Source organism: Jaculus jaculus, chromosome 18 (genome assembly GCF_020740685.1).
Source record: "Jaculus jaculus isolate mJacJac1 chromosome 18, mJacJac1.mat.Y.cur, whole genome shotgun sequence".
Taxonomy (NCBI): domain Eukaryota; kingdom Metazoa; phylum Chordata; class Mammalia; order Rodentia; family Dipodidae; genus Jaculus; species Jaculus jaculus.
The window spans coordinates 29,538,712-29,564,718 of record NC_059119.1 but is presented as its reverse complement, the minus strand read 5'-3'; the positions used below and the strand labels follow the sequence as shown (position 1 = coordinate 29,564,718).

Sequence of the window (26,007 nt, the reverse complement as noted above, 5' to 3'; positions counted from 1 at the left end):
TCTGACATGTATTCTTTTACATATGAACGCTAAGGCTAAATAAAATCCCAATATTTGGTATGAGAGACTCACTAACGATATTTCTCTGCTTAACACAGTGTTTCAAAACACGTCTGCCTCATTTAATTCGATTTATTTACGATGATAGAAAAGGACCCAGGACCGGGGTCAGGGAGAGCTCTGGCGACCGCACTCAGCCTTCCAGGCTTGGGGCTGACGGGAGCAGAGATCTCGCGAGACTGTCAGAGGGCTCTCGGGAAGGCGTGGGAGGAAGGCCGTACTCTCGCGAGAACTCTGCCTTTCAGGCCCGTGGCTCGTAGGACTTGGGGTGTGTGGGTCCATCGAAGGTTCCGCTCGGGTCCGCCGCACGGAAGCCCTCGGAGCTGGTAAGGACGCGAGCGGCCGGCGGGGCGCGGCTCTCGGCGGGTGATGTCCCTCGGGGCCGGGTGGACGCGCGAGGAAGCGGTGCTGGGCGCCGGGCTCCGGGTGTCCTTCGCCGGGGCCTTCCCTTCCCGGTCGACCCGACCCCGGGTCCCGGGCTGCGTCTTCCGGCGCGCGAGGCCCGACCTCTCCGTCCTCGGTGCCGGGCCGTCCCGCCCTGCCCTGGGCCTGGCCGCGGGTTCGGGGAACCAGGGTGCGGGATGCCGGTGTCCCTTCCGGGCCGCCGTCCCCACCTCTGCCCGAGTGGGGACTGGGCCCGCACGGCGCCCGGGGCGCAGCCATTCTTAAGGGCTTGGCAGGTGCCGGCACTATTGCTTTTCTGGGGCAGCGGGGGTGGGGGCGCTCTGTGTGCCCCACACACTGTTACTCTTGACATCCCATTTCATGCTCCCAGCAGTCCTGAAAAGTGACTCATTATCTCCATTCTTCAGACCAGGAGAGAACTTGTCTGTTCAGTGATTGATTTCAAGCAGAAATCTCCGCCCCCCCCCCCCCCCCCCCCGTCCTCCTGGAAGAAAGGGTCTATTTCTAGCGTACAGTTTGGAGGGGTGAGCATGGCAGGAGCAGCCCTCTGATCATCACATCTTCACATGAGCAGGGAGGAAGTAGCAGTAAGCATGGCCGAACTATAATTGCTCGTACCTCCTCCAGCAAGCTCCACCTCCAAAAGCCTCCACCAGCTGGGTATTAAGTATGAGGCTTAATCAGCATTTTTTTTTTTTTTAAAATAAGGCTGTGTGCCCAGGTTGAAGGAAATGGTCACACTGCGCCATCTGATGGAACTAATTTCTTGTAATGGGAACAATTTGACAGGATATACCAGGAGGAGATGGGGTTTAGAGTGGTCTGACGCTAAGGCAGGAGGAGCTCTTTTAACATTTGGTGTGGATGGACTTTCACTTGGTAGTTTGCAATATGAGTGAGGCTGGGACAGGCAGCTGGAGCTAGCTCATTTCTGCCCTGGGTTTGCACTTCCTACTTGGTCTTTGAAAACAGACTGTGCCTGGTGTTACGACTCTGGGAGATGCATTTAGTACCTGTGGCTCATTAAGGAACTCTCCTTTTGAAGATTTGCTCACTTGTAGAATTGTCCACATTAGTGAATGAGATAAAGTCTAGCCCTGTAATATTCCTCTCCCCCCCCCCCCCCCGGACCCTTTATTTTTGGGTTTCTTGGGAAAAATCCCTGGCATTTAAAGTTTTATGAGAGTTGATGTGTAATCACGTCTCTACAGTTACATTATCCCCTTGGAACAAATAAGCATTTTCAAACATAGGGCCAGGTGTACTGGCCCTTGCCTTTAATCCCAGCACTTGAGAGTAAAGGTAGGAGTCTTAGGGTGGCCTCGAACTCACAGCGTTCCTCCTACCTCTGCCTCCTGACTGCTGGGATTAAAGGTGTGCGCCACCACACCCAGCTTTGTGTTTTTCTTTCTTTCTTGTTTTGGAAGAAGGGTCTTACTTTAGTCCAGGCTGACATGAAACTTACTCTGGAGCCCAGGCTGGCCTCAAACTGATGGGGATTCTCCTACCTCAGCCTTCTGAGTGCTGACATTAAAGATGTATGCCACCACCCCTGGCTTCAGAAATTTAATATTTTGTTATTTATTTTTGGTGGGTCATTGACACAAATTCTCCACTAGGTGGCAGGTTTACTGTTGTATCCTCAGTTTTAGTCCTCAAATACTTGCTGAATGAATACACAGGCTTTAATCCTTGAATGATTTCTTGAGAAAACCAGGGGTGGTGGTGGTGGTGGTGTGCTGTAGACTACGGATTAAATGTTGACTTTTCTGCTTTAAAGCTTGTGACTGTAGTTGTATTTAACCTTATCAGGTTTGGTTTAAAAAAAATTTTTTTTTTGTTCATTTTTATTTACTTGAGAGTGACAGAGAGAGAGAGAGAAAGAGGGGGGGGGGGGGGGCAGATAGAGAATAGGCATGCCAGGGCTTCCAGCCACTGCAAACGAACTCCAGACGCGTGCGTCCCCTTGTGCATCTGGCTAACATGGGTCCTGGGGAATTGAGCCTTGAACTGGGGTCCTTAGGCTTCACAGGCAAGTGCTTAACCGCTAAGCCATCTCTCCAGCCCCCCCCCCCCTTTTTGAGGTAGGGTTTTCCAGGAGCCCAGGCTGACCTGGAATTCATTACATAGTCTCAGGGTAGCCGTGAACTCATGGCATTCCTCCTACCTCTGCCTCCCTGAGCACTGGGATTTAAGGTGTTTGAGTCACCTGGCCTTATTCCCCCTTGCCTCCCCCAGGTAGAGTCTCACTCTAGCTCAGGCTGCCCGGGAATTCACTGTATTGTTTCAGGGTGGCCTTGAACTCATGGTGATCCTCCTATCTCTGCCCTGAGTGCTGAGATTAAAGGCATGCCATGCCCCGGCCTTGTTTTGTTTTTTAAAGTGATGATGCTATCTACCTTAAAGCTTTGTTAGGAATAAATCAAGTAATATGTTAATAAAAGAAAAGTCTTGGGCTGGAGAGATAGCTCAGAAGTTGAAGGCACTCCCTTGCAAAGTCTTAACAGCCCAAGTTCAATTCCCCAGTACCCACGTAAAGCCAGATGCACAAAGTGGCACGTGCATCTGGAGTTCCTTTTCAGTGGCAGGAGAACCTGGCATGCCCATACCCTGTCTGTCTCTCAAATAAATAAATAAATAAAATATTAAAAAGAAGTCTTGACACATAGTAGACTGTATGTAAATACTGAATTTGTTCAGCAAATAATTATTGATCACCTAACTTATAGACCATTTACTGAAGAAGGGTGTCCAAAAATGTGTTGTTTCTGCCAGTCATGTGATAAGCACTGTGGAGAATAACAAAGCATAAGAAGGGTTTGTGGAAAAAGGAAAGAGTTTTTAAAATAGAAGACAGCGAAGAGTGGCCTCCCTGAGATGACCCTGAAGCCAACCCCGAGAGACATGTGAGGATGTTTGGGAGAAAGTGCAGGTCCTAAGATAGAAGCATCCATGTGCTCGAGAAATAGCCCAGCGAAAGCAGGGAAGGCTGGCAGTAGTCCTGAGGTTTGTATGGGAATCCCAGAAAGAAGGAATGGTGACATGTTAGATTGAGAAGCTTTGTAGCATCTTCATTATCCTAGTCTTGCTCTGACTAAAAGCAGTTTTTTTTTTTTTTTTCAAGGTAGTGTCTCACTCTAGCCCAGGCTGACCTGGAATTCACTATGGAGTCTCAGGTGGCCTCGAACTCACGGCGATCCTCCTACCTCTGCCTCCTGAGTGCTGGGATTAAAGGCATGCGCCACCATGCCCGGCTAAAAGCAGTTTTAAAACTGATGTTTACATAGCTCTGATGTGTGTTAGGCATTATGTGTTAATCCTCAACTTTTTCTAGTTTTAATATATTTTTTTTCTTTCTTTCTTTTTTTCACTTTTGAAGTAGGGTCTCACTCTAGCCCAGGCTGACCTGGAATTCACTTTCACTATGTAGTCTCAGGGTGGTGTGGAACTCATGGTGATCCTCCTACCTCTGGCCCCCAAGTGCTGGGATTAAAGGCGTGCGCCAGTCATAACGCCGGGCTAATTTTTTTGGAGACATGGTCTCACAGTCTAGGCTGACCTCCAATTTGCTGTGTAATTACCAATAACCTTGAACTCCTGACCCTTCTGCCTCTGCCTCTACCTTTCAAGTACTGGGATTACAGGTACCAGGTTAGGTTTCACTATCAACTGTTTCTAAGGATACCCTGCCTCTAAAAAGGCAAGCTTAAAGTGATTGAAAGGGGACCAAATACCAGCCACCATGGTGTATGCCTGCAACCCTTGCATTTAGGAGGCTAAGGTGGGAGGATTGAACATTTGAGACAAACCTGGGCTGTCTGAAAATGAAAGAGAAACCAGTATGTTTATATTGGCTTAAGTTCAGTCATGAGGCAGCTATGGTATTTTTATTACTCTTTTTATTTTATTTATTTGACACAGAGAGAAGAATGGGCACGCCAGATCCTTTAGCTACTGCTAATGAACTGCAGAAGCATGCACCACCTTGTGCATCTGGCTTTTGTGGAACCCAGGAGTAGAATCTGGGTCCTTTGGCTTTGCAGGCGAGCACCTTAACCTCTAAGCCATCCCTCCAGCCCTGTTTTATCACTCTTCCTGCTGAATTTTAGCCCTTTGAAAACTTAAAAAAATTTGTTTGTTTATTTATTTGAGGGGGGGGGAGGGAGAGAAAGAGACATATAGATAGAGAGAATGGGTATACCAGGGCCTCTAGCCACTGCAAATGAACTCTAGATGCACATGCCACCTTGTGCATCTGGCTTATGTGGGTACTGGGGAATTGAACCTGGGTCCTTAGGCTTTGCAGGCAAGTGCCTTAACTACTAAGCCATCTCTCCAGCCCCTCTTTGACTTATGTTCAAGGTTTCATGTTGACTTTGTTTGCATTCCTGGTAAAGACATCACTTCAACATAGGATGTCCATGGATGGGATGGCCTCCACTGGAGTAGGTCCACACTGGCCCCTGGCAAGTGGCATCAGGAGTGCTTTATGCTTTTCATTCACATTATCCTTAGCTTGTCGTCTTTGATTGTTAAATCATAACATGCCAGTCATCATTTGCAAGTGTACAGTTAAGTCTATAATACTTCAGTCCTGCCATGTCATGCATACTGCCTACATTAGATAGATTCCTAGGCAAGTAAACAGCATAATTATTTTGAGGAGAGTCCTTGTATTTGCTTTCTGCCTGAATGGTTCACTGTGTGCTCATAGCTGTTCTTATCCCAGGTTGCATGGTAGAATCAAGGTGTTCCTTTTGGGGGTTAGAGTGTTTGGGGCTTTTGAGGTTTCTGATTAATCTTGACTGCTCTATAAATGCCGCAGTTTGGTTCAGTGACGAGAGAATGCAATAGCTTAAATGGTATTGGCTTGCTTGTCACTGCACCCACAGGTAAGAAGCTTCTAAAAGACTTGTTAGGAATGTTCTGATTTTTACTTTGGCTTTACTGCTAGTCTCCTAAATTTTGGAGGGAAAAGATTTGATCATTTGTTTGCTCAAGTAGAGAAAATCAAAACCATAAGATATTTATCATGTAAAATCAGAGAGAAATTGGTATTCTTATTTTGGTGACAGATAAGTAACTTGTTTACCTACCCTTGACTATCTTAGGACTGGAAGGTCAAGGTGAAGATAGGACACAGACTCATTTTTGAAAGCCTGTCTAGCTTTTGTTGATGTCACTTGGAAACTCTGTGGTAATGCAAAAAAAAAGTCTGAGGGACAAAGTCTTGAGTTGGTTGCACAATAATAACAGACATTTCCTCTTATCTCACAAACCTCTGCTGCTTTTGAATCTGAGCTTTGTGGTCTGGTGGCTTGAAAGACCCTTGACCTCAGCACCAATCTTAGGATCATGATTTTCATGAGAATACTCTGCCAATTTTAAGTTTTGTTCTGTTTGGAAACATGGAACTGTTATATTAATCTAATGAGGTGTGCTGGCCCTGCTGGTGATTTTAGCACTCAGGAGACAGAGGCAAGAGATTTGACCATGGGATATTGTTTCAATTATGGAAGTTGTCAATAAAAAACATTTTTTAAAAACTCAAAAAAAAAAAAAAAGAGAGATTTGGAGGTCATCCTTGGTACAGTAGTGAGTTCTAGGCTTGTCTGAACTGCAGATTGGGGTTTAACTCCATGGAAGAGCCTTTGCCTAGAGTATGTGAGGCCCTGGCATTTCATCCTTAGCCCTAGGGGTGAACAGTAGAGGAAATACTTAGAGCATTAGAGCATTTTCCTCTAATACATTAATTATACAGGCCATACTGGAACATCGTTCATAACAGAAATAAACTATTGTGATTAGTCTAAACTCACTCATGGTTTATTCATTCATCCTTTAATGAAAATGAAAATCTGTTGAATTCAGGGCCGACCTTGTCCAGTGCTACAGACAGTGTTCTCTTTAGGCAGACTCAGTAGCACACACAGAATGGGAATCACCCAGTGGTTGATAGGCCAAGGTACATCTCCTCCGCATTGGGGTAGACACAGCTAAATAAGGTACTGTGTTCTCTCAGGGAGCCCTCAGGCTAAGGAGGCAGGTGGGCAACAAGGGTAACAGGTCTTTGATGGGAGTCATGCTGGAAATCTGTATAGATTACAGTAGGCATGAAGGAGGCAGCAGCAATTCTGTTGGCTAAAACTAATGAATTATGTGTTTGATCAGGAAAGGTAGTGATTGGGACTGAAAAACATAGTAGGGAGGAGGTTCAAAACTGGGAGTGCCAAGCTGGACAAGATATCCACACTGGACTTGGAGTGAAATGGCTAGAAAAAAAAATCTTAGTTTATTAAAATATAGCCAAGAATCAGAGCAGACCCACATCCTGATCTGCTGTGGCTCCCTTTTCCCAGGGCTTTTTTTTTTTTTTTTTTTTTTTGGTTTTTCGAGGTAGGGTCTCACTCTGATCTAGGCTGACCTAGAATTAACTCTGTAGTCTCAGGGTGGCCTTGAACTCATGGCGATCCTCCTACCTCTGCCTCCCTGCCTCCTGAGTGCTGGGCATGCGCCACCACGCCCGGCTTCCCAGGGCTTTTTGAGGCAGGATCTTGCTATATCTAGGCTGACTTTGGACTCATGATAAAACCCAGGATGTCCTTAAACTCATGATCTTCTTGCCTCAGGCTCCTGAGTGCTGGGATTGCTTAGCTGTTGTTGGGCTGTTGACATCAGTTTTACTTTAACTAATGAAGAATTCTTTCTATTCAGTGATGTGAAATACAGGGAACATGCAGTGTTAACCTTTAGCTTTTAGAGGTGTGTCTAGTTTTCTTTGTCTCTTCACAAAATGTGTTGTCTAGAGAGTATTTTTTTTTCCTTTGGTTCTTCAAGGTAGGGTCTCACTGTAGCCCAGGCTGGCCTGGAGTTCACTATGGAGTCTCAGGGTGGCCTCTCACTCACTGCGGTCCTCCTACCTCAGGTGTGTGCCACTATGCTCAGCTAATACTTGCTTTCTTTTATGCATATAAAACCATTGTTGTGAACAGGAAGAGTAAATAAAACCACATGAAAAGACACCAAGGAGGAAGAATATTAAGGGCAATTAAGCATCTCTCAGATATCCGAGTTAGCAGGGATACCTGTGAGCACATAGTCAGTAAAGCACCCAGTTTCTGGGATCCAGAATTTTTCTTTTCTTTTTTTTTTTTTTGTCTTTTCAAGGTAGGATCTTATTCTAGCCCAGGCTAGAAGCAGAGGTAAGAGGATGGCCATAAGTTTCGAGGTCACCCTGAGACTCCATAGTGAATTCCAGGTCAATCTGGGCTAGAGCAAGACCATACCAAGAAAACACAAAAACACAACAAAACCCCAAACCAAAAAAGCAAGTATTTTCCTTAAAAAAAAAAAACCTGAAAACAAGTGTGGTGGCTTACAGCTTCAGTCCCAGCACTGGGAGGCTGAGGTAGAAGGAACATGGTGAGTTGAAGGCTGGCTTGGGCACTGTGTGTGTGGGGTGGGGGGAGGAGGGAGAGAGAGGGGAGACGAGACCAAGGCCTCAAAGACAAGAGACTATGCTCCCATCTGCTGCCCAGCATAGCGGCCAATGCTGAGAAGACCCTCACCAGAGGCCTTCCACTTAGGTAAAGCCAGATCTTTGACTACACATACTTCAGGAAAGAATTTTAGAGCAAATCAAAGTGAAGAAAAGTTAGCTAGTGTGTATGGAACATACAATGATTTGTGGCTTTCTAAATTACATTGCTCAAAGGATGTCAGAAATTACTGGTTGGGTGTGTAGCAACACCCTTTTAATCCTAGCACTTGAGAGACTTAAGTAGGAAAATTGCTGTGAGTTGGGGGCCTACCTGTGCTGCTGAGTGAGTTGTGGGTCAGCCTGGACTAGAGTAAGACCCTGCATCCAAAAAAATGGGGGGGGGGGGAGCCTGGAGAGATGGTTGAGTGGTTAAGGCGCTTGCCTGCCAAGCATAAAAACTTACATTCTACTCTCCACATCCCAAGTAAGCCAGATGAGGCATGTACAAGGTTGCACATGCCCATTAGGTGGCCCAAGTGTCTGGTGCCCACTTTCAGTGGTTGAGACCCTGGTGCACCAATTCTCTCTCTAAAATAATAAAAACAAAACAAAACACCAAATGGACAACTCTTTCCCTCACCAGAAATAACAAAACTTAAATCTGGCATGGTGGCATACATCTTTAATCCCAGAATTCAGGGAGGATCACAATGAGTTCCAGGCCAGGAGCTGGGCTAGATGGAGACCCTACCTGAACCCCCCCAAATACACATACATACATACATACATACATACATACACACACACACATATACATTTCCTTTTGTAAATAAAACTATAAGGTGGTTGTGTGAGATGCATTGCTTGATTTTAGGGATGAAAAGGAGAAAGCTAGTACAGTTTAACTCAAGGTCTTAAGTAACCATAGGGATTTTGTTTTGTTTTCTTTGAAACTGGGTCATATGCAGCCGAGGCTGGCCTTAAATTATTCCATATGTAGCTGAGGCTTGCCTGAACCTCCTGATTACAGGCATGAATCACCACTTTATTTTCTGTATTTTGGAAGTCACTCTGTATTCCAGGCTGGCCTCGGAATCAGCAGTCCTCCTTCCTGCCGACCTCAGCCTCTGGAGTGCTGGGATTAAAGGCGTGCGCCACCACACCCGGCTCCTTGCTGTTTTCAACAAGCCCTATCTCTGTGCGCAGCTTGGGTTTCATCCCTGTTGACGTACCTCCACTCTCGGTAGGCAAGTCCCCGTGTGAAGGCCTTTATCAGACCCTTGCCGCGTCCCCTGAATTCCCTGTATCCGGCCTCCATCCCAGCACCCGGGAGGCTAGAATTCCAAGGCTGCCTGCCAACACTGTCCAAAAACTGGGGCCCGGAGCTCGAGCTCCCTAGGCAAAAGGCGGGGTGGGGTGGGGGGGTGAGCGCCCGCAGGGGTGGGGCAGGGGCGGGGCGCTGCCCGAGGCACCTGACCCCGCTGAGGGATAAAGGGCCTCAGCTCCCTGGGCGGCTGCTGGCTGATCCCGTCCGAGGTACAGGGAAAGGGGGCGGGGGAGGGGGAGCCGCGGGGACAGGACCGCGTGGGGCTGGGGAGCCGCGGGGACGGGAGCGCGCCGCCGCCCATCCCCGTAGTCAGGCTTCTTGCGTGGCTCTTGGAAAGGGCAGCGGGGAAGCCTCGAAAGCCACATGAGTCACTGTCACTCTGGCTGATTTTACTGTTAGCTTTCTAGTTTTTTGAACCAGAAAAGCCTTACTTAATTCTGCCATCAGGTGGTGGAATTTCGCGGTGGTTTTTCAGTTACCGCTGGCAGTTAGTTACCAGTGCAGGCAGCACACTGGAGGGCGGGAGGTCTACTGATCGAATCCTACTGCCGCCGGCGCTGAGCTCCCTGCCACCTCCCTTCCCGAAACGACCATCTTCATTTGCTTGCTTTTAAAAAGTAGGTCCTGGGGGAGCCGCGGGGACTGCCTGGGTGGAGAATTTCGAGTGGCCCCAGGCTCTAGTAAAATGAGGACACTCTTGAGATAATGAATTGTCATTCAAAATCCGTTTTTAACTGATTGAAGAACAAGTTGAAGGCAAGAAGTGGCGGGAGGCAAAGTAGAGAAATCCTCATTTCTGTTCTTAGACCTATCGTTTCGCTTGGTTGTGCCACATGGGAAATAACCCATTGGCACTTGGCGAACCATAGAACGTATGCAAGCCTGTGGCTTCATTCTTACTAGCTTGGGCGTTCTTAGAAGTGGGGAGCGAGCTGGCAAAGAGAGCTGGAGGGTGGGATGAAGAGATAATTAGTCTGAACCTCCCTTCTGGCCACAGACGAGGTCCTGGGTCCTGTGATTGCACATGTTGGAATCGAATCCTTTCTACTTGGCACTGGTACTGGCAGTATTTTGATTATTCTGAGCTTATCATAACAACCTGGGCACTGTGTACTTTTTGTAGTGTCATCCAAGGTAGATGATTCTGAAAAAATTGTGTTTATAGTTTTTAGGAACTATGAAAATGTACTGAGAATCTTTATGGAAGCTAATAGCAGACCATTAGAATGGTAATTTTAAACTCTGGTGTTAGTAAATAGAGATCATTTAATCTGGGTGTGGTGGTTCACACCCATAATCAATGTCTCCAGAGGCTGAGGTAGGAACACCATGAAGACTGCTCTAAAAATAAATATATAATAGCTGGGTGTGGTGGTGCATGCCTTTAGTCCCAGCACTGGGGAAGCAGAGGTAGGTGAATCGCTGTGAGTTCAAAGCCACCCTGACACTACAGTGAGACCCTGCCTTGAAAAACCAAAAATCAACAATAAAATAAAAAGCCTAGGTGAGAGCTGGAGAGATGGCTTAGCGGTTAAGCGCTTGCCTGTGAAGCCTAAGGACCCCGGTTCGAGGCTCGGTTCCCCAGGTCCCACGTTAGCCAGATGCACAAGGGAGCGCACGTGCCTGGAGTTCGTTTGCAGAGGCTGGAAGCCCTGGCGCGCCCATTCTCTCTCTTCCTCTATCTGTCTTTCTCTCTGTGTCTGTCGCTCTCAAATAAATAAATTAAAAATTAAAAAAAGAAAAAAAAAGCCTAGGTGAGGTGGCACATGCCTTTAAACCCAGCACTGGGACGCAGAGGTAGAAGGATCACTAAGTTTGAGGCCGTCCCGGGACTAGAGTGAGTTCCAGGTCAGCCTGGGGTGGAATGCAGCCCTACCTTGAAAAGACCAAAAAAAACAAATAAATAACAAAGTTTATTTATAAGTGATTATGCACTAAGGAGGCCAATTGTAAGAGGGAACCCAGAACTAGATGTTGGGAGCCATAGTTCTAAACCCATTTTGACCCCTGATAGCTGTGCCTTTTGAAGGAGTTATTTATCCTGTGTGGGACTTGGCTTCATCCATGAGATGTGGGTCTGTGTTACAGAAAGAGTGAAGGGGTTTTCAACTTTACTATTGATGCCAAGGATTGAGCCTAAGGCCTCCCACATACTCTGATCTACACACCCAGAAAGTTTCCCCAAATTTCAGTTGTGGTTTGTGTAGGTTACAAGAGTTACAGCTCTTTTGAAATTTTCTGGTCAAACCGTATGATAACAGTGAGATGGAAATTAGTGGTTAGTTGCTCAATTCTGGCTTGGAGCTCTTGAGACTTCATAACTAGTTTTGTGCAAAGCATTGTTTAAAGGGTTGCATGTATAGTTTGTAGATCATCGGGTTCTGTTATGGTTTTTGTGTGAGGACAGTTTCCCTCCCTCTTCTTTATTTTCAGAGTAATGCTTAGTGCATTACTGGAAACAAAGAAGTTTTAGAAAGTAATTAACTTTGATCCAACATATAAAAAAGTAAGGCAATCTTTCTTTGGGGTCATTTGGATTAAGAAGCTGAAGATAGAAGGGCATTTTCAGTATCTTTAGGTTAAATTTTAGAATTAGAGGTAATTTCACCCTTTCTCATTCTACGTGTGTGTGTGTGTGTGTATCCATCCTAAGATGGCTTCTTTTAAAGTGCTTCTTTCGTGTGTGTGTGTGTGTGTGTGTGTATGTATATATATATATATGTAATTATAATATAATTGAGCAACTTGTTGCCCTCATTCACCTCACTGTAGTCTTCTGTGATATTACTGTTAGAGATTACAGAGGGTATTGCTACTTCCCTGGGCCAACAGTAGGCTAAAGATCACAGCAGTCACACTGTGTTCCTGACACCCTCATAAGAAATCAGGAGCAGGCAGCCAACAGTGTGACATATCACATGCTTGCAAGCCTGAGCTTGGGTAGGGTCTTGAGTTCCAGGCCAGCTAGGACTGCAGAGTATTGGAAACCAGTTTGGGCTACCTAAAAACAAAAGGAAAGAAGGAGGAAAAAAAAAAAGCTGGGCATGGAGACACATGCCTTTAATCCTAGCACTTGGGAGGCCAAGGTAGGGCATTGCAGTGAATTCAAGGCCACCCTGATACTAGAGTGAATTCCAGGTCAGCTTGGGCTATAGGGAGACCCTATCTTACCCCCCCCAAAAAAAAAGAAGAGAAAAGAAAAAAGGAAGTAGTAAATCAGAAGTAGAAAAAAGCTGAGAGCATGTTAATGAAATTGCCTCTGCCTTAATCTTCATGTAAAAAGAAGTGACTTGAAATGACCAAATGTTAAGTGATCAGTAATTGTTCTCTTTCTCCCTACTTACAAGGATCCTAACTTCAAAATGACCAGTCAGCCTTTTCTTTTGCTTCTGCTTTCTTAGGCCCTGCTTTTCCTGCTCAGTTTTTGATAGCACTTTTATTTTTATGGAAGGAAGTATTTTCTAATTCCCGAATAGGGTGGGGAAAGTCAGTTAAGATCTTTCACTTGTGCTTATGGTAGTGCATGTTTGTAGTCCCAGCATTTGAGATGCTGAGCTAGTCTTGCCTGGGCTACAGAGAGACTGCATTTACATACCTCCTCTCCCCATAAACAATCCTTAAGTTGTGACTTTGTTCTTTGACATTTTCTCCATTTTTTTTTCCAGAGAAAAGAGAGGCCTGAGTGGTCACTAGCGTCCCAAGTATGCAAGTGTAGATGGGCTTTAGATTCCAGAGAGACCTCTAAACATGAAACAAGTGGTGAATTATTATTGAAGGCAACCAGTAAACTAGGTAGCTCATGTGCACTTGCTTTATAAATTAGCCCAGGTTTCCAGTCATCTGTTGAGTTCACTCTTGACAGCATGAGCAAGCTTTTGCACTGGTCCTTTCTTAGGATCAGGGCTATGCAGCTGACTGCCCCCAAAGAAGGAGGAGGGACAGTAATAGCAACACAAAGTAAGCATGTTGCTGCAGCCAGAGAGACATGAAGCAGGTTTTCCTGGTGGCTGACAATAAGGCACTAAAATCTCTTGTTAGAAGAATAACATCCATTTTAAATTGGAAAAAAAAAAAAGAATTGCATGTGGTACAAGTCAGCTTTATACCTTTTAAAATCTCATGCTACATTCTGTTCGTAGCTAATAAGGCAATACCTGCCGCCTTTAAAAAAAAATTAGATAGGCTATCCTGGACACACTATGTAACCCAGACTGGCCTTTAAACTCACTGTAGTCTTGCTTTGGATTTTATAGGGCTGGGATAATAAATGTGAGCCATTATGTATTTTGGCCTCTCTTGGATGCTTGTAATTGGATTGAAAAGATTCACTTAGGGATCTAGTAGTATAGTTTGGACTGAGTGTATCTGAGGGTTTCCTGCCTATTTCAAAGCAATATTTTTTTTTGTTCATTTTTATTTGAGAGAGAATGAGAATGGGCACACCAGGGCTTCCAGCCACTGCAAACGAACTCCAGACACATGTGCCCCCTTGTGCATCTGGCTTACATGGGTCCTGGGGAATCGAACCTTGAACCGGGGTCCTTAGGCTTCACAGGCAAACACTTACTTAACTGCTAAGCCATCTCTCCAGCCCTCAAAGCAATATTTTATTTTTTAATTTAATTTAATTTATTTATTTTTTGATTTTTCAAGGTAGGGTCTCACTCCAGCCCCTCTGTAGTCTCAGGGTGGCCTTGAACTCCTAGTGATCCTCCTACCTCTACCTCCAGAGTGCTGGGATTAAAGGCGTGCGCCACCGCACCCGGCTCAAAGGAATATTTTAGTTAAAAATTGCACTGTGTCAGGCTGTGTGGCATGCCACATGATTGAGGACTGCAGACATCTTTGGCACAGGTAAAGATGGTTGGTTATTTTATTGTAAGGAGAGTCACACCTGCTTTGTATGGCTGCCTTAAATGCAGTGTAGTTCTAGGCAAATTCTATGCTGAACCATATCCTTAAGTTTCCTCAACCCAGAAACTTAACATTCTAATGTTGTGACTTCCTTTTCTTCTTTCTTTCTTTCTTTCTTTCTTTTTTTTTTTTTTTGTCTTTTGAGATAAGCCTGAAACGAAGTGACCCCCTGTATCTGCCTCCCGGGTACTAGAATTACAGACACTTGCTGCCAAGCCTGGCTTAATGTTCTTTTATTAGTTTTAGAGGAATGTGTCAGGACCATTACTGGATTTTTTTTTCAGAAATCTATCTTCACATGTACCATGTTCTTAAAGTAGTTCTATGGAATTTTGTAGTAGGACTAGGTGGGCTGAGGTAGGAAGGCAGTATTAAGAGTTTATGTTGATGGGCGTGGTGGCACATGCCTTTAATTTCAGCACTTGGAAGACAGAGGTTGGGAGAGTAGCTGTGAGTTCAAGGCCACCCTGAAGGCTACATAGTGAATTCCAAATCAGCCTGGGCTACAGTGAAACCCTACCTTGAGAAACCAAACCAAACCAAACCAAAACAAAACAATGTGTTTGGATAATAGTCTTATGTGACTAGTGATGACACCTGGTTGGAGTAATTACTTGCTCAGTGATTGAAAGGTGGTTTGGGTTGTAGTTATGGTGCTATTTGATTATTTTCTCTCTCTCTTTTTCAGGGACAGTGAGCAGGATGAATCCCTCCCTGGAACAGAGTAGTGGCTGCAATAACCGAGAACCGCTCCAGAGATGCACTGACGCCCGCAGGGAGCTGGAGCTTGCTATTGGCGGAGTGCTCCGGGCCGATAAGCAAATTAAAGACAACCTGCAAGAGGTATGATGCACAATTTTCCCTCCCTTAGTGTGGGTGCAACATGGGGTTGTTTAGAACAGTGCAAATGACTTAGCTTCATAGTGCCACCCAGAACTTTTTAGCCCATAACTTCATGGGCTTGATCTTAGCTGCTTGGCACGATTTTTTTTAATCCCAAAGGTGAATAAAACCATTGGAAGAGCCTTCAAACTCGATAGCACCTGGAGATTCCATTTGGTCTGAATTTTGACTGCTCCCACTCTGCGGTCTCTGTGCCCGGTGATATCAGTGAAGAGCAATGGCAGTGGAGCAGTATTTGATGTAGAAAAACTGGAACTTCATTATGTCCTTGTCTTCTTTTAACTTGGGGGTGGCATAGTCCTGTAGATTGTCATTCTGCAAGTCGGAATGAAACCTGCTAGCTCCATAGTATTAATTTCGTCAGTGCCCCAGTCTTATGACATTGAAAGATAACTTTGTTCCACAGAGAAAATGTCTTTAGAAAATGTCTGCAGTTACTTCTGTGGATACTTTTAAATAACTGATAATTGCCTTGAGACCCCCCCCTTGGGATTTTTGTGTTAGCACCAGTATGAATCATTATTTATATTCTCAGAAAAGTTTAGTTTATGATTTTATTGAAACTTTTGACCTTAATGGTCTTCTGCCTGTTGACATAACTCGGGGCCTGTGGTAAATGGACTGCTCGTTACATGCAGGTGGGAAAAGGGCTAGCAAATAAGTTAGTGTCTGCAGTTTTTCACTGATAAACTTATAAAGCTATGCTTCAAAATTATGGAAAAACTCACAAGGATTATTATATCTATCTAGCATATCTATGTACTTTCTTCTGATTACTTTGGGATACCTGAAATAAACTAGATGCTCTTATGAGTGATGGAGGAGGATTTTAGTACCAGATATACTTTGATGGCTGGGATTCTTAAACTAGCATCCGTGTGGCTTTGTGAGACCACTGAAATTGTAGGCAGAATTTTGAGTATTTGCACTTTCTGTGGAGACACTCCATGCATGTCACCGAATAATCAAAAGGATTTCAGAACCACAAAACATTTAAGAGCTTCATCATTTTTGTGGGAATCCTCATTCTTGGGGCTTACAGTGAATCAACATGTATGCTTTTCCTAGGTGAAAGCTCAGATTCACAGTTGCATAAGTCGTCACCTGGAATGTCTCCGAAGCCGTGAGGTGTGGCTGTATGAGCAGGTGGATCTCATCTACCAGCTCAAAGAGGAGACGCTCCAGCAGCAGGCTCAGCAGCTCTACTGGGTAAGAGGCTGCATGGGGAGAGTTTGCGCATGGCTTCTGGATTCCTGGAGCATTTCATTGTCTTGCACCACTGATAGAAGCAGATCAAAGTTCCATCGTGTTCTTTGTTAACCTGGATACACCTGACACCTTTTGTATCAACTGTGGCTAGATGTTTGCATTTTTCTTACAGTTACTGGGCCAATTCAATTGTCTCATTCATCAACTGGAGTGCACCCAGAACAAAGACCTTGCCAATCAGGTTTCTGTTTGCCTGGAGAGGTAAAGAATCCTTTTACTTATTTTTGACTTTGGTGTAGTTAGTCAAATTTGTAACTTATCTCATGTGTTCACTATAACTTGCCTTCCTGTTCTTGTGAGCAGTCCTAGTTTATGGATTTTGTTTATTTGGTATATATGTGCTTGTCTGAGGACAGTGAAACATTTAAAACTGCTCACAGCTTGGCTTTGGTATTAGAAGCAGCTGAAACAGATATTCCTTGAAAATTAACCACATTTCGTTTATCATTTTCTCAGATTAGGCAGTTTGACCCTTAAGCCTGAAGATTCAACTGTTCTCCTCTTTGAAGCCGACACGGCTGCTCTGCGCCAGACTATCACCACATTTGGCTCCCTCAAGACCATTGTGAGTAAAGTTGGTCTCAAGTCTCATAGGTGTCTCTCAAATCTAGCGTCCCCCCCCCCCAAGTTAATTTTCATAAGAAGAGTGGCTTGCTAAAGGCAGGAACCTTTAGAAGCTTCCTGATTAAGTCAGTATAGCATACATTGGTGGTTCTTTGGACTCTAATTATAGAATCCTTAGAATTCTCCTTATCTTTTTGAATATTTTGATGTTTAAACAGCTGTATGGCTTGAAAAGCCAGGTGTGGTGGTGCTCACCTTTAATCCCAGCACTCAGGAGGCAGAGACAGAAGGATTGCCATGAGTTTGAGGCCACCCTGAGACTCCATAGTGAAGTCCAGGTCAGCCTGGGCTAGAGGGAGACCCTCCCTCCAAAACCAAAAAATAGCAGTGTCAATTCCAGTGTTGATCTTGTGTGTATTTGTGTATGTATAGGCAGGTTTGTGTACATATGCATGCAAAAATCATTTTATTGAGACAGGATCTCATTGAATCTGGCGCTCATGGATTTGGCTAGACCAGCTCAACAGCAACCCCCAAGGAACCTCTTGTTTTCACCTTCCCAGTGCTGGGATTACAAAGGGATGCTGGGAATCTGCACTCAGGTTCTCAGGTTTGCATGGTGAGCACTGTACCAACTGAGCCACCTCCCCAGTCCCTGAAGATTTTTTGAGGGGGAATAGGGTCTCAATGTATCTCATGCTGATCTAGAATTCACTCTGTAGTTCCAAGCTGGCCTTGAACTCCTACCTCTTCCTGCCGAGTGCTGGGATTAAAGGTGGTGTGCCAATATACCCAGCTTGATTTCTTATAATAGTTATTATAATAGAAAGCTCAGTTTTGATAATTACTTTGTAGGCCATTGAATTTACTGTGAACAGCATTTATTCTAGTGAAGGGATGTTTTGCACAGGCTTTTGAAATGTAGGATCATAGTTTCTCTTAATAGGAAAGCCCAGTATATATAACATGACTGTCTTTATTTTATAGCAAGTTCCAGAGCACCTGATGTCTCATGCTAGTTCATCAAATGTTGGCCCTTTCCTAGAGAAAAGGGGTTATATCCCAGTGCCAGAGCAGGTAAAATGTTATTTTGTTTCAGGTAACTGAGTCATTAATTTGTGAATAGTTTGATATTCACTTAAATCTTTTTTTGGTTACTATTTATTTTTAAAGAGCTTTCAGTGATAAATTACTTTATGCAGTTGAATGTTTTTCTTGAAATATTAAATGTTAAATAATTTATCTGTGTTAAGTAAGAGAGAGAAAGTAATTATTAAGCAGCACAGAGGAAAACATCACTTGTGTTTCTTGCTGCTATTCTCTCTTGTATATCCTTTAATTCAGAGATGCTTTATTTGTAAAGGCAGTGGGAATTGAGATGAACTCCAGAGATAAGCTATATTCTGTTTGTGTTGAGGGCAGGATCTAACAGTGTAGCATAGGTTGGCTAAAACATTAACATTCCTCCTGTCTTGGCCTCCCAGAGTGCTAGATTACAGATGTTCGTCCAACATGCCTATCCAATTCCTTGTTTGAAAATCCTGAAAACTGAGGCCCAGGTCTAGCATGTAGTTGACTTGTTCAGGATCAGGAGCAAGGTTAGAGTGCTTGTTTTTGTGGTGACATTTCTTTTTTTATTTTTATTTATTTATTTGAAAGTGACAGACAGAGAAAGAGGCAGATAGAGAGAATGGGCGCGCCAGGACCTCCAGCCACTGCAAACGAACTCCAGACACATGCACCCCCTTGTGCATCTGGCTAACGTGGGTCCTGGGGAATGGAGCCTCAAACTGGGGTCCTTAGGCTTCACAGGCAAGCGCTTAACTGCTAAGCCGTCTCTCCAGCCCATGTGGTAACATTTCTTAAGGAACAATATTTGTTTCTTTGACCTACAGAAGTCAGCATGCGGAGGCACAGCTGTTCCTCTCAGTGAATGGCTTCTTGGAAGTAAACCTGCCACTGGGCATCAGTCTCCGTATGTACCCAGCACCAACCCCCAGGACTGGCTCACCCCAAAGCAGACCTCCGAGAGTAGTCAGGTATGTGGGTACCTTTACTGTTTGAGGCACAAATGGAATGGATTGGGTTATCAGTAGTTCATTTCTTTTAGTTTTTGATCACTGTCTGGAGAAAGTGTTTTAAATCTTTCATTATAGTAGTGACACCTTGCCCCTATAGTTTAGAAAATTATAGAAGATGAAATATATATGTAGTTAATAATTTTTTTGGGGGGGGGTTTCGAGGTAGGGTTTCACTCTAGCCCAGGCTGACCTGGAATTCACTATGCATTCTCAGGCTGGCTTTGAACTCACAGTGATCTTCTTATCTCTGCCTCCTGAGTGCTGGGATTAAGGTATTGTGCCACCACACCTGGCTCTAGTTAATAACTTTTTAAAAATCTTTTTTTTAAAAATTAATTTGAGAGAAAGAGGTAGATAAGAAAGGAAGAGAGAATGGGCATGCCAGGGCCTTTACACACTGCAGATGAACTCCAGGTGCATGTGTCACCTTATGCATCTGGCTTTACATGGGTACTGGGAAATTGAACCTGGGTCCTTTGGTTTGCCAGCAGCCTTAACAGCTAAGCGTTTTTTTTTTTTTTTTTTTTTTTTTTAAAGCAAAGAATTTATACCCAGTGTCTGGGCAAGTTTGCTTGGGATTGTGGTTAGTATCCTAAGAGACAGAACCAGGGAAAGGTTATGCTTTTTGAGTTAGATCTCAGAAAAGCAGACCAACTTAGCATAAGTGTTCAGTTAGCATCTGCCTAAATGCATATTTTAATAATTATTTCTGTAAACTAATGTTGGATAATTTTCATAGACTCCTGCCAGAGCCTGCAGTTTCTTCAGTAATGTCTGGGGCAACTTAAAGGGCTTAGAAAACTGGCTCCTCGTGAGTCAGCAAAAAGAATTTCCTGGAAAATCAAGTTCCCCAAAGTGTAACAGTAGTTCTACCACCAGTACTTTCTCCAGTGAAGTTGAAAAGGCAGAAGACATGGAGTTCCTGGATCAAGATGAGCTGCGCCTGTCAGACTGGCTGGTGACGCCTCAGGATCCCCTCAAAGTGGAGAAGCCTGAGAATGGTGACCCTGAAGCCAGTGAGAAGTGGAAACTCCTATTTCAGGTGTTCAGGGAGCCCTACAGTGTGAGTGAGTGGCTCGTAAAGTCCGACTCCTGTACCAACTGTCGGGGTAACCAACCCAAGGGTGTGGAGATTGAAAACCTGGGCAATCTGAAGTGTCTGAATGAGCACTTGGAGGCCAAGAAACCACTCTCCCTCCCCAGCATGGCTGCTGAGGACTGGCTTGTCCAGAACCATCAGGACCCATGTAAAGTCGAGGAAGTCTGCAAAGCCAACGAGCCCTGCACAAGCTTTGCAGAGTGTGTGTGTGACGAGAACTGTGAGAAGGAAGCTCTGTGCAGATGGCTTCTGAGGAAAGAAGGAAAGGATAAGAACGGCGTGCCCGTGGAGCCCAAATCTGAGCCCGAGAGACACAGAGAGTCCCTGGCTAAGTGGCTGCATCCTGACAGGAGAGCGCTCACAGACCCAACTAAGGCCCCAAAGGCAGTGGCTCCTGCTGGAGTCTCTGACTCCTTCCAAGTCATCCGGAACAGTTCCTTGTCACAGTGGCTCATCAGGCCTTTCTGCAAAGGAAGTCCCAAGGAAGTGCTTGGTGCTGAGGACAGAGCTGCCAAAGACAAGCCCAAGAGCCCTGTGACTGCTTCCTGGTGCCCCTTCAACACTGCCGACTGGGTTCTGCCAGGAAAGAAGATGGGAAACCTCAGCCAGTTCTGCCCTGGAGAGGACAAGTGGCTACTTCGGAAGAAGGCCCAGGTGCGCACATAGGACAACTGCCCAGTTTAAAGTTTTACTTTAATTCCAAAATTTGGAAATGGGTCAAATTCTTAAACGAGTTAGATGCTAAATTTGGCCAAAGTAGTAATTTTGATATCATACAGACAGGAGGATCTGTAATTATTCAAACTGAATTATATGAACTTTTCAGGCCTTCAACCTCCATTCTGAAAGCAAAATAGTAATAAAAATTAAAAAAAAAACAAACAAAAAAACAGGAACCAGGCAGTTATATTGCAAATATTTGTTGTCTTGGTCAATGAAAGATGCTGCCCCCCCCCCCGTACTATTTCATGGAGTTAGTGTGTGTTGTGCTTTCCAGGAGTCATGAAGCAACACACCCTTTGTGTCTTGCAGGAAGTATTTCTTAATTCACCCCTAAAAGAAGAACGTAACTTTCCCCCAGACTGTTACGGCCTCCCAGCAGTTTGTGATCTCTTTGCCTGTATGCAGCTTCAAGTTGATAAAGACAAGTGGTTATATCGAACTCCTTTACAGGTGGGTACAAGCTGCCTGTCTGAATGGCAGGGGATGGTAGCTGTTTTGAGTATTCTCTCACTCAGGGCTTTCCCGTTTAGTCATATTTTTGGTAATTGTACATGAAGGTAGGAAAGAACTCTTAAAAAGTTAAAGTATTATGCTTGAAGTTTCTTTGTAACTAGGTATACCTCTCAAGAGAGTATCTTTTCAAGATTTAAGTGTCCCAAAATTTTCTGATCCCTTTGCAGAAAATAGTTTGAGAAATGAGAATTTGCTTTGTTCCTATTAAGTAACTTATCTGTGGGCTTTTCTTTGTAGATGTGAAGAGAAGGACCATTAGACTCGGCAGCCTTTTCAGATGATCATATGCGTCCTTGAGCTGAGCAACCGCAACCTGCCAAATCATTGTGTATTCTGGGTCTGATTAGTGGGCTCTGTTCCTGTCCTGCCTCACTCTGAACTAGAAGAACAATCACCAACTTATGAGTTATTTTGTAAGAGGCTTTTGATGCTAACGTGATTCATTTCCTTCTTACGGAAGTACTGACTTGATTACTCTCACACTAGAAATAGCATCTTGGTGCATAGGCCTTCACCTCCTTCCATGGTAAATTAAACACTGTAGTTACAAAAGTGAAATTTTCTATAATCAGAGTGTGTTAATGTGTTTCAAACTAGTCACTTCCCTGACCTTTGGGTTACTCTAGATGTTCTCTTGCTGTGGGCTTTCTTCTAGTGCTCTGAAAGGTTTCTGTGGAGTTCATATGTAGGCCATTTCACACACATAATTAACTTTACCAATACAGTGTACTTTCTCCTCACCAAAGTGTGTATTAGCTGTCCTGTAGTTTTTGACATTAATCACTAGATATTTTAGTTTATGTTATATTTTTCCACATCTGAAAATTAAGCCACCACAAATTTTGCCTTTATTTCTGAGTGTTAAGGTATGCTGTGAGTGCTCTGAAAAGGATTCTGTTGCTTTAAGAACACTTTCAGGGCAGTAATAGCCTTGCTATCCTGCAGACCTCCAGGCTTAAAGAGCAGAAAAGGTGAGATGTATAGGAAATACAGTACTCAACCACTCACTGTCCTAGGGGTTACTGGTGCATCCTGTGTAAACGGAGGCTGAGATTGACATCTGGTGCTCTTAACTAGGGATAAAGTCACCGTCTTGTCCCCCTGCACAGCATTCACGGACCTCGAGAAGTACAATGCCGTGCCATCTTAGTGAACAGACTGTGTTCAATATTTGTGCCTTGGGGTGTTTACTGAAACTTCATAAAGTACTGCTATCCTTAGTAATGTTCACGTTGTAAGAAGTTTCTCTGTAGAGAAGTGGGATTTATAATGCTTGAAAATTCTCCAGGGTAAGGATCTTAGCTAGTTTTCAGGCTTTGAAACTATTAAACCTAACTCCCATGTTATCAGAAATAGTTCCAAGGAAACTCCCTAGCCATACAATGACACTGTCATACATCTTCACTAGAATGTTCGAACCACAGTTCAAAAGACCTTCATTGCTGGGCGTGGTGGTGCACGCCTTTAATCCCAGCACTCGGGAGGCAGAGGCAGAAGGATCACCATGAGCTCGAGGCCACCCTGAGACTACATAGTGAATTCCAGGTGAGCCTGGGCTAGAGTGAGACCCTACCTCGAAAACCAAAAAAAAAAAAAAAAAAGACCTGGCCTTCGTGCCCCCGCCCTCCAGCACCACTGGGGCCACTGTAAAGGCGAAGTGCGCGCCAAGTTAGGGACCCTTCCCGACATCTTAGGGTTGCACGAAACTGCGCTTTTTTTTTTTTAGGTCTAACACTGTATCTTGCATTATAATTAAAATGTAATTTACATCAATCACTATGCTAATGAAAAACATCCTTTTGCATTGATGAGTTTTATAACTTCATTAAAAGCATAATGACCACATCATAGTTGTGTTATCTGTAAAACTCAGAATGTTCCGCCATGCCATGTTATGTGATAACCTCGGGTTACATACAACCAAGAAACATGTTGGTATGACTTACGAATTTTTTTTGAGGTCTCATTTCAGCCCAGGCTGACCAAGCACTCACTCTGAAGTCCTAGGCTCACCTCAAACTCATGGCGATCCTCCTAGCTCTACCTCCCAAATGCTGGGGTCAAAGGTATGCACCACCATCCCTGGTCAAATTAATGAGTCTTATTTCTATAATTTTCAGCCTTTAAAAATACACAACTCTTCACATCTGCTTGCCCACACCATGCATTAAATTTTGGGTTAAATTCCAAGCACTGGGCATGGTGGTACATGACCATAACCTGGGGCAGGGTGACCAGAAGTTCAAGGATATCTTCAGCTACATGGGGTTGTGGGTGTCATAAGTGGAAATTTCACCCCTAGTGCCAGAGGGGCACTAGTCTCAATAGGAAATGTGAAGCAACAAAGGTACCCACCCACCAATGAAGCTATCAGGATGCTTACTTAAAAAAACGAGGGCTGGATATATGGCTTAGTGGTTAAGGCCTTTGCCTAGAAAGCCTAAGGACCCAGGTTTGATTCCACAGTACCCACATAAGGCATGGTGGCACATGCACCTGGAGTTTGTTTGCAGTGGTTAGAGGCCCTGGTGCACCTATTCTTTCCCTCTCAATAAGTAAAATAAAATCTTTAAAAAGGCTTAAAAACAAAAAGAAAAGGGCGGGGGTTGGGGGGGGCTGGAGAAAAGGCTTAGTGGTTAGGGCACTTGGTTGCAAAACCAAAATAACCGCGTTCGATTTCCCCCAGGACCCAGGGAAGTCAGATGCACAAGGTGGCATGTGTCTGGAGTTTGTTTGCAGTGGTTGGAGGGCATGGCATACCCACTCTCTCTCAAGTTAAAACAAAGCCAGTGAGAAGTAGCCGCGAAGGTTTGGTGCTTTACTGCCAGATTCCCTTCAAGGAAATGTATACTAAAAATCCCTATTGTACTTTTGTCCAACCAAATATCCACAGGTTGTTTAGTATTTACATATGTACCCTGCAGAAAACTAGTTTTTTAACTTTCCCAAGGCTTACAAAACTTCAAATGATTCCCAGAAAGGACTTAGTATGCTGAATGAAGGTCATCTGTTGGACAGACTGTTCTAGCATACTATTCTAATGATTAACCTGAGACACTTTGAGGTTTAGTGTTAGCTCTACTGAAGAAAAAAAATCTTACCAAAGTGGTTTATGCCACCAGTAGCCCTTCATTTCAATACAAATATGGGGACAAACACTTCAGATATTTTTATATGAAAACACCATGTTTTATATGTTGGAGTTATGAGTTTCTATTTCACCCTTTATTTGGAATACAGGGCAACGTACCAGTTTCAGATATTAACCCAACAGTAACAAAGTGTTGACACTAGGAATGCCCTGAAGCCAGGGAGTGAGTGGGTTCCAGTTAGGGTGCAGGAGAGAACAGATGCAAGATCCTCCCCAAAGAAGAGAAAACATTACTCAGTGAGCCCCCACAGGGCCTGGCTTCAACTCACTAAGGGCAAAGAGTGCAATCCTGGCCAGCCACCCATGATCTTCATCACAGCAAATCAGAACTCCAATTGTTCAAAGGGGTTGTAGGTACAAGAGAGGAAGCGGCTCCAGACTGACTGAAGTGATCTGGATGACTACTGGTGTCTCCATTCATGAGGAGGCAACATCTTCAGAGTGACTGTTGGAGCAAGGAGCCTTTCATGTGCTCCCAGTTGTTATACAGTGCATAGAGACTGGTAAGTGTTAGTCCTGCCAGGCCACCCCGTGCGACTCCACGAAGGCCTCCTGAAAAAGAAGAAAGTAGAATAGCCTTACACAGCAGTGTCCTAGTATCGGGGTTACAAAAGCGCCATAAGGGCCAGAGAGCTTAGTGGTGAAGGTGCTTGCCTGCAAAGCTTAAGGACCCAAGTTTGATTCCCTAGTAACCACATAAGCCAGATACATAATGTATCTGGAGTTTGTTTGCAGTGGCTGAAGGCCCTGGTACACCCATTCTTTCTCGCGTTCTGCTTGCAAATAAATTAAACATTTTTTTAAGTGTCAAAAGGGAAGGACTTTGTTACAAAGGACCCATGCACTACCAATTTTTAAATAGTCTCTTTCAAACAGGGTATTTTTTCTTTTTTGGTTTTTCAAGGTAGGGTCTCACTCTAGCCCAGGCTGACCTAGAATTCACTCTCTAGTCTTAGGGTACCCTCAAATTCACACCAATCCTTCAACCTCTGCCTCCTGAGTGCTGGGATTAAAGGTGTGTGCCACTATGCCCAGCACAAATGGTATTTTATAAGTACTATAAAAAATGATCTAAGTACAGGAGATAATTCCCCCAGTCACTTAATGTACGTGTACCTAAAATCAGAGTTAATAGTGTGAGTTCTCTCAGGCAACTTGCAACTCTAGCAACTTTATTTGGCATTTTTTTGTTTTTGAGGCAGGGTCTCATTTTAAAACTACCCATGCTGGCCTTGAATTCATAGCAATCATCCTATTTCAGCCTCCCAAATGCTGGGATTAGAGCAATTCTAGATTAGACACGATGGATCCTTTAGTCATTTCCTGCTAGTCATGATAGTAGTTATGGATTTAAGGTAGCAAGGTGAACATTTTATGTGGAAACAGTATTATCAGCATTTAGAGTTTGGACTCAAGAATCAGTGGTGATAAAATGGCTATAATGTAGCCTTGAGTTAGTGCTGATGAAACACCAACACCCCTCCTAAACTCATGTCAATTTCACAAATTAGCTTATCA

At 44.2% G+C, this 26,007-nt stretch overlaps 2 protein-coding genes across 2 annotated transcripts in view; one reads left to right on the top strand and one right to left on the bottom strand.

The window, feature by feature from the left end:
* The first annotated feature begins 260 nt into the window (after positions 1–260).
* Positions 261–23,183, top strand: Ncoa4 (nuclear receptor coactivator 4). The gene is made up of 10 exons (XM_045137605.1): positions 261–386; positions 14,875–15,029; positions 16,158–16,298; positions 16,471–16,559; positions 16,815–16,923; positions 17,910–17,999; positions 18,818–18,961; positions 19,743–20,756; positions 21,135–21,275; positions 21,576–23,183. Exons 2-10 carry the CDS (start codon positions 14,889–14,891, stop codon positions 21,579–21,581), a joined length of 1,875 nt encoding a protein of 624 aa, XP_044993540.1. The 5' UTR covers positions 261–386; positions 14,875–14,888; the 3' UTR covers positions 21,582–23,183.
* A 1,361-nt stretch (positions 23,184–24,544) lies between these two features.
* LOC101598678 (mitochondrial import inner membrane translocase subunit Tim23) overlaps positions 24,545–26,007 on the bottom strand; it is a 33,687-nt gene continuing 32,224 nt past the window's right edge. The window contains exon 7 of the mRNA XM_004658050.2: positions 24,545–25,041. Within this exon, the coding sequence (XP_004658107.2) occupies positions 24,926–25,041 (116 nt within the window). The 3' untranslated portion in view covers positions 24,545–24,925. The remainder of the gene's footprint in view (positions 25,042–26,007) is intronic.

Excerpts from the sequence above, each read along its gene's own strand:
- Ncoa4 (XM_045137605.1), top strand. The coding sequence starts at position 14,889 with ATGAATCCCTCCCTGGAACAGAGTAGTGGCTGCAATAACCGAGAACCG. Across the intron at positions 15,030-16,157 it reads TTAAAGACAACCTGCAAGAG|GTGAAAGCTCAGATTCACAG; the intron begins GTATGATGCACA and ends TGCTTTTCCTAG. Across the intron at positions 16,560-16,814 it reads GTTTCTGTTTGCCTGGAGAG|ATTAGGCAGTTTGACCCTTA; the intron begins GTAAAGAATCCT and ends TCATTTTCTCAG.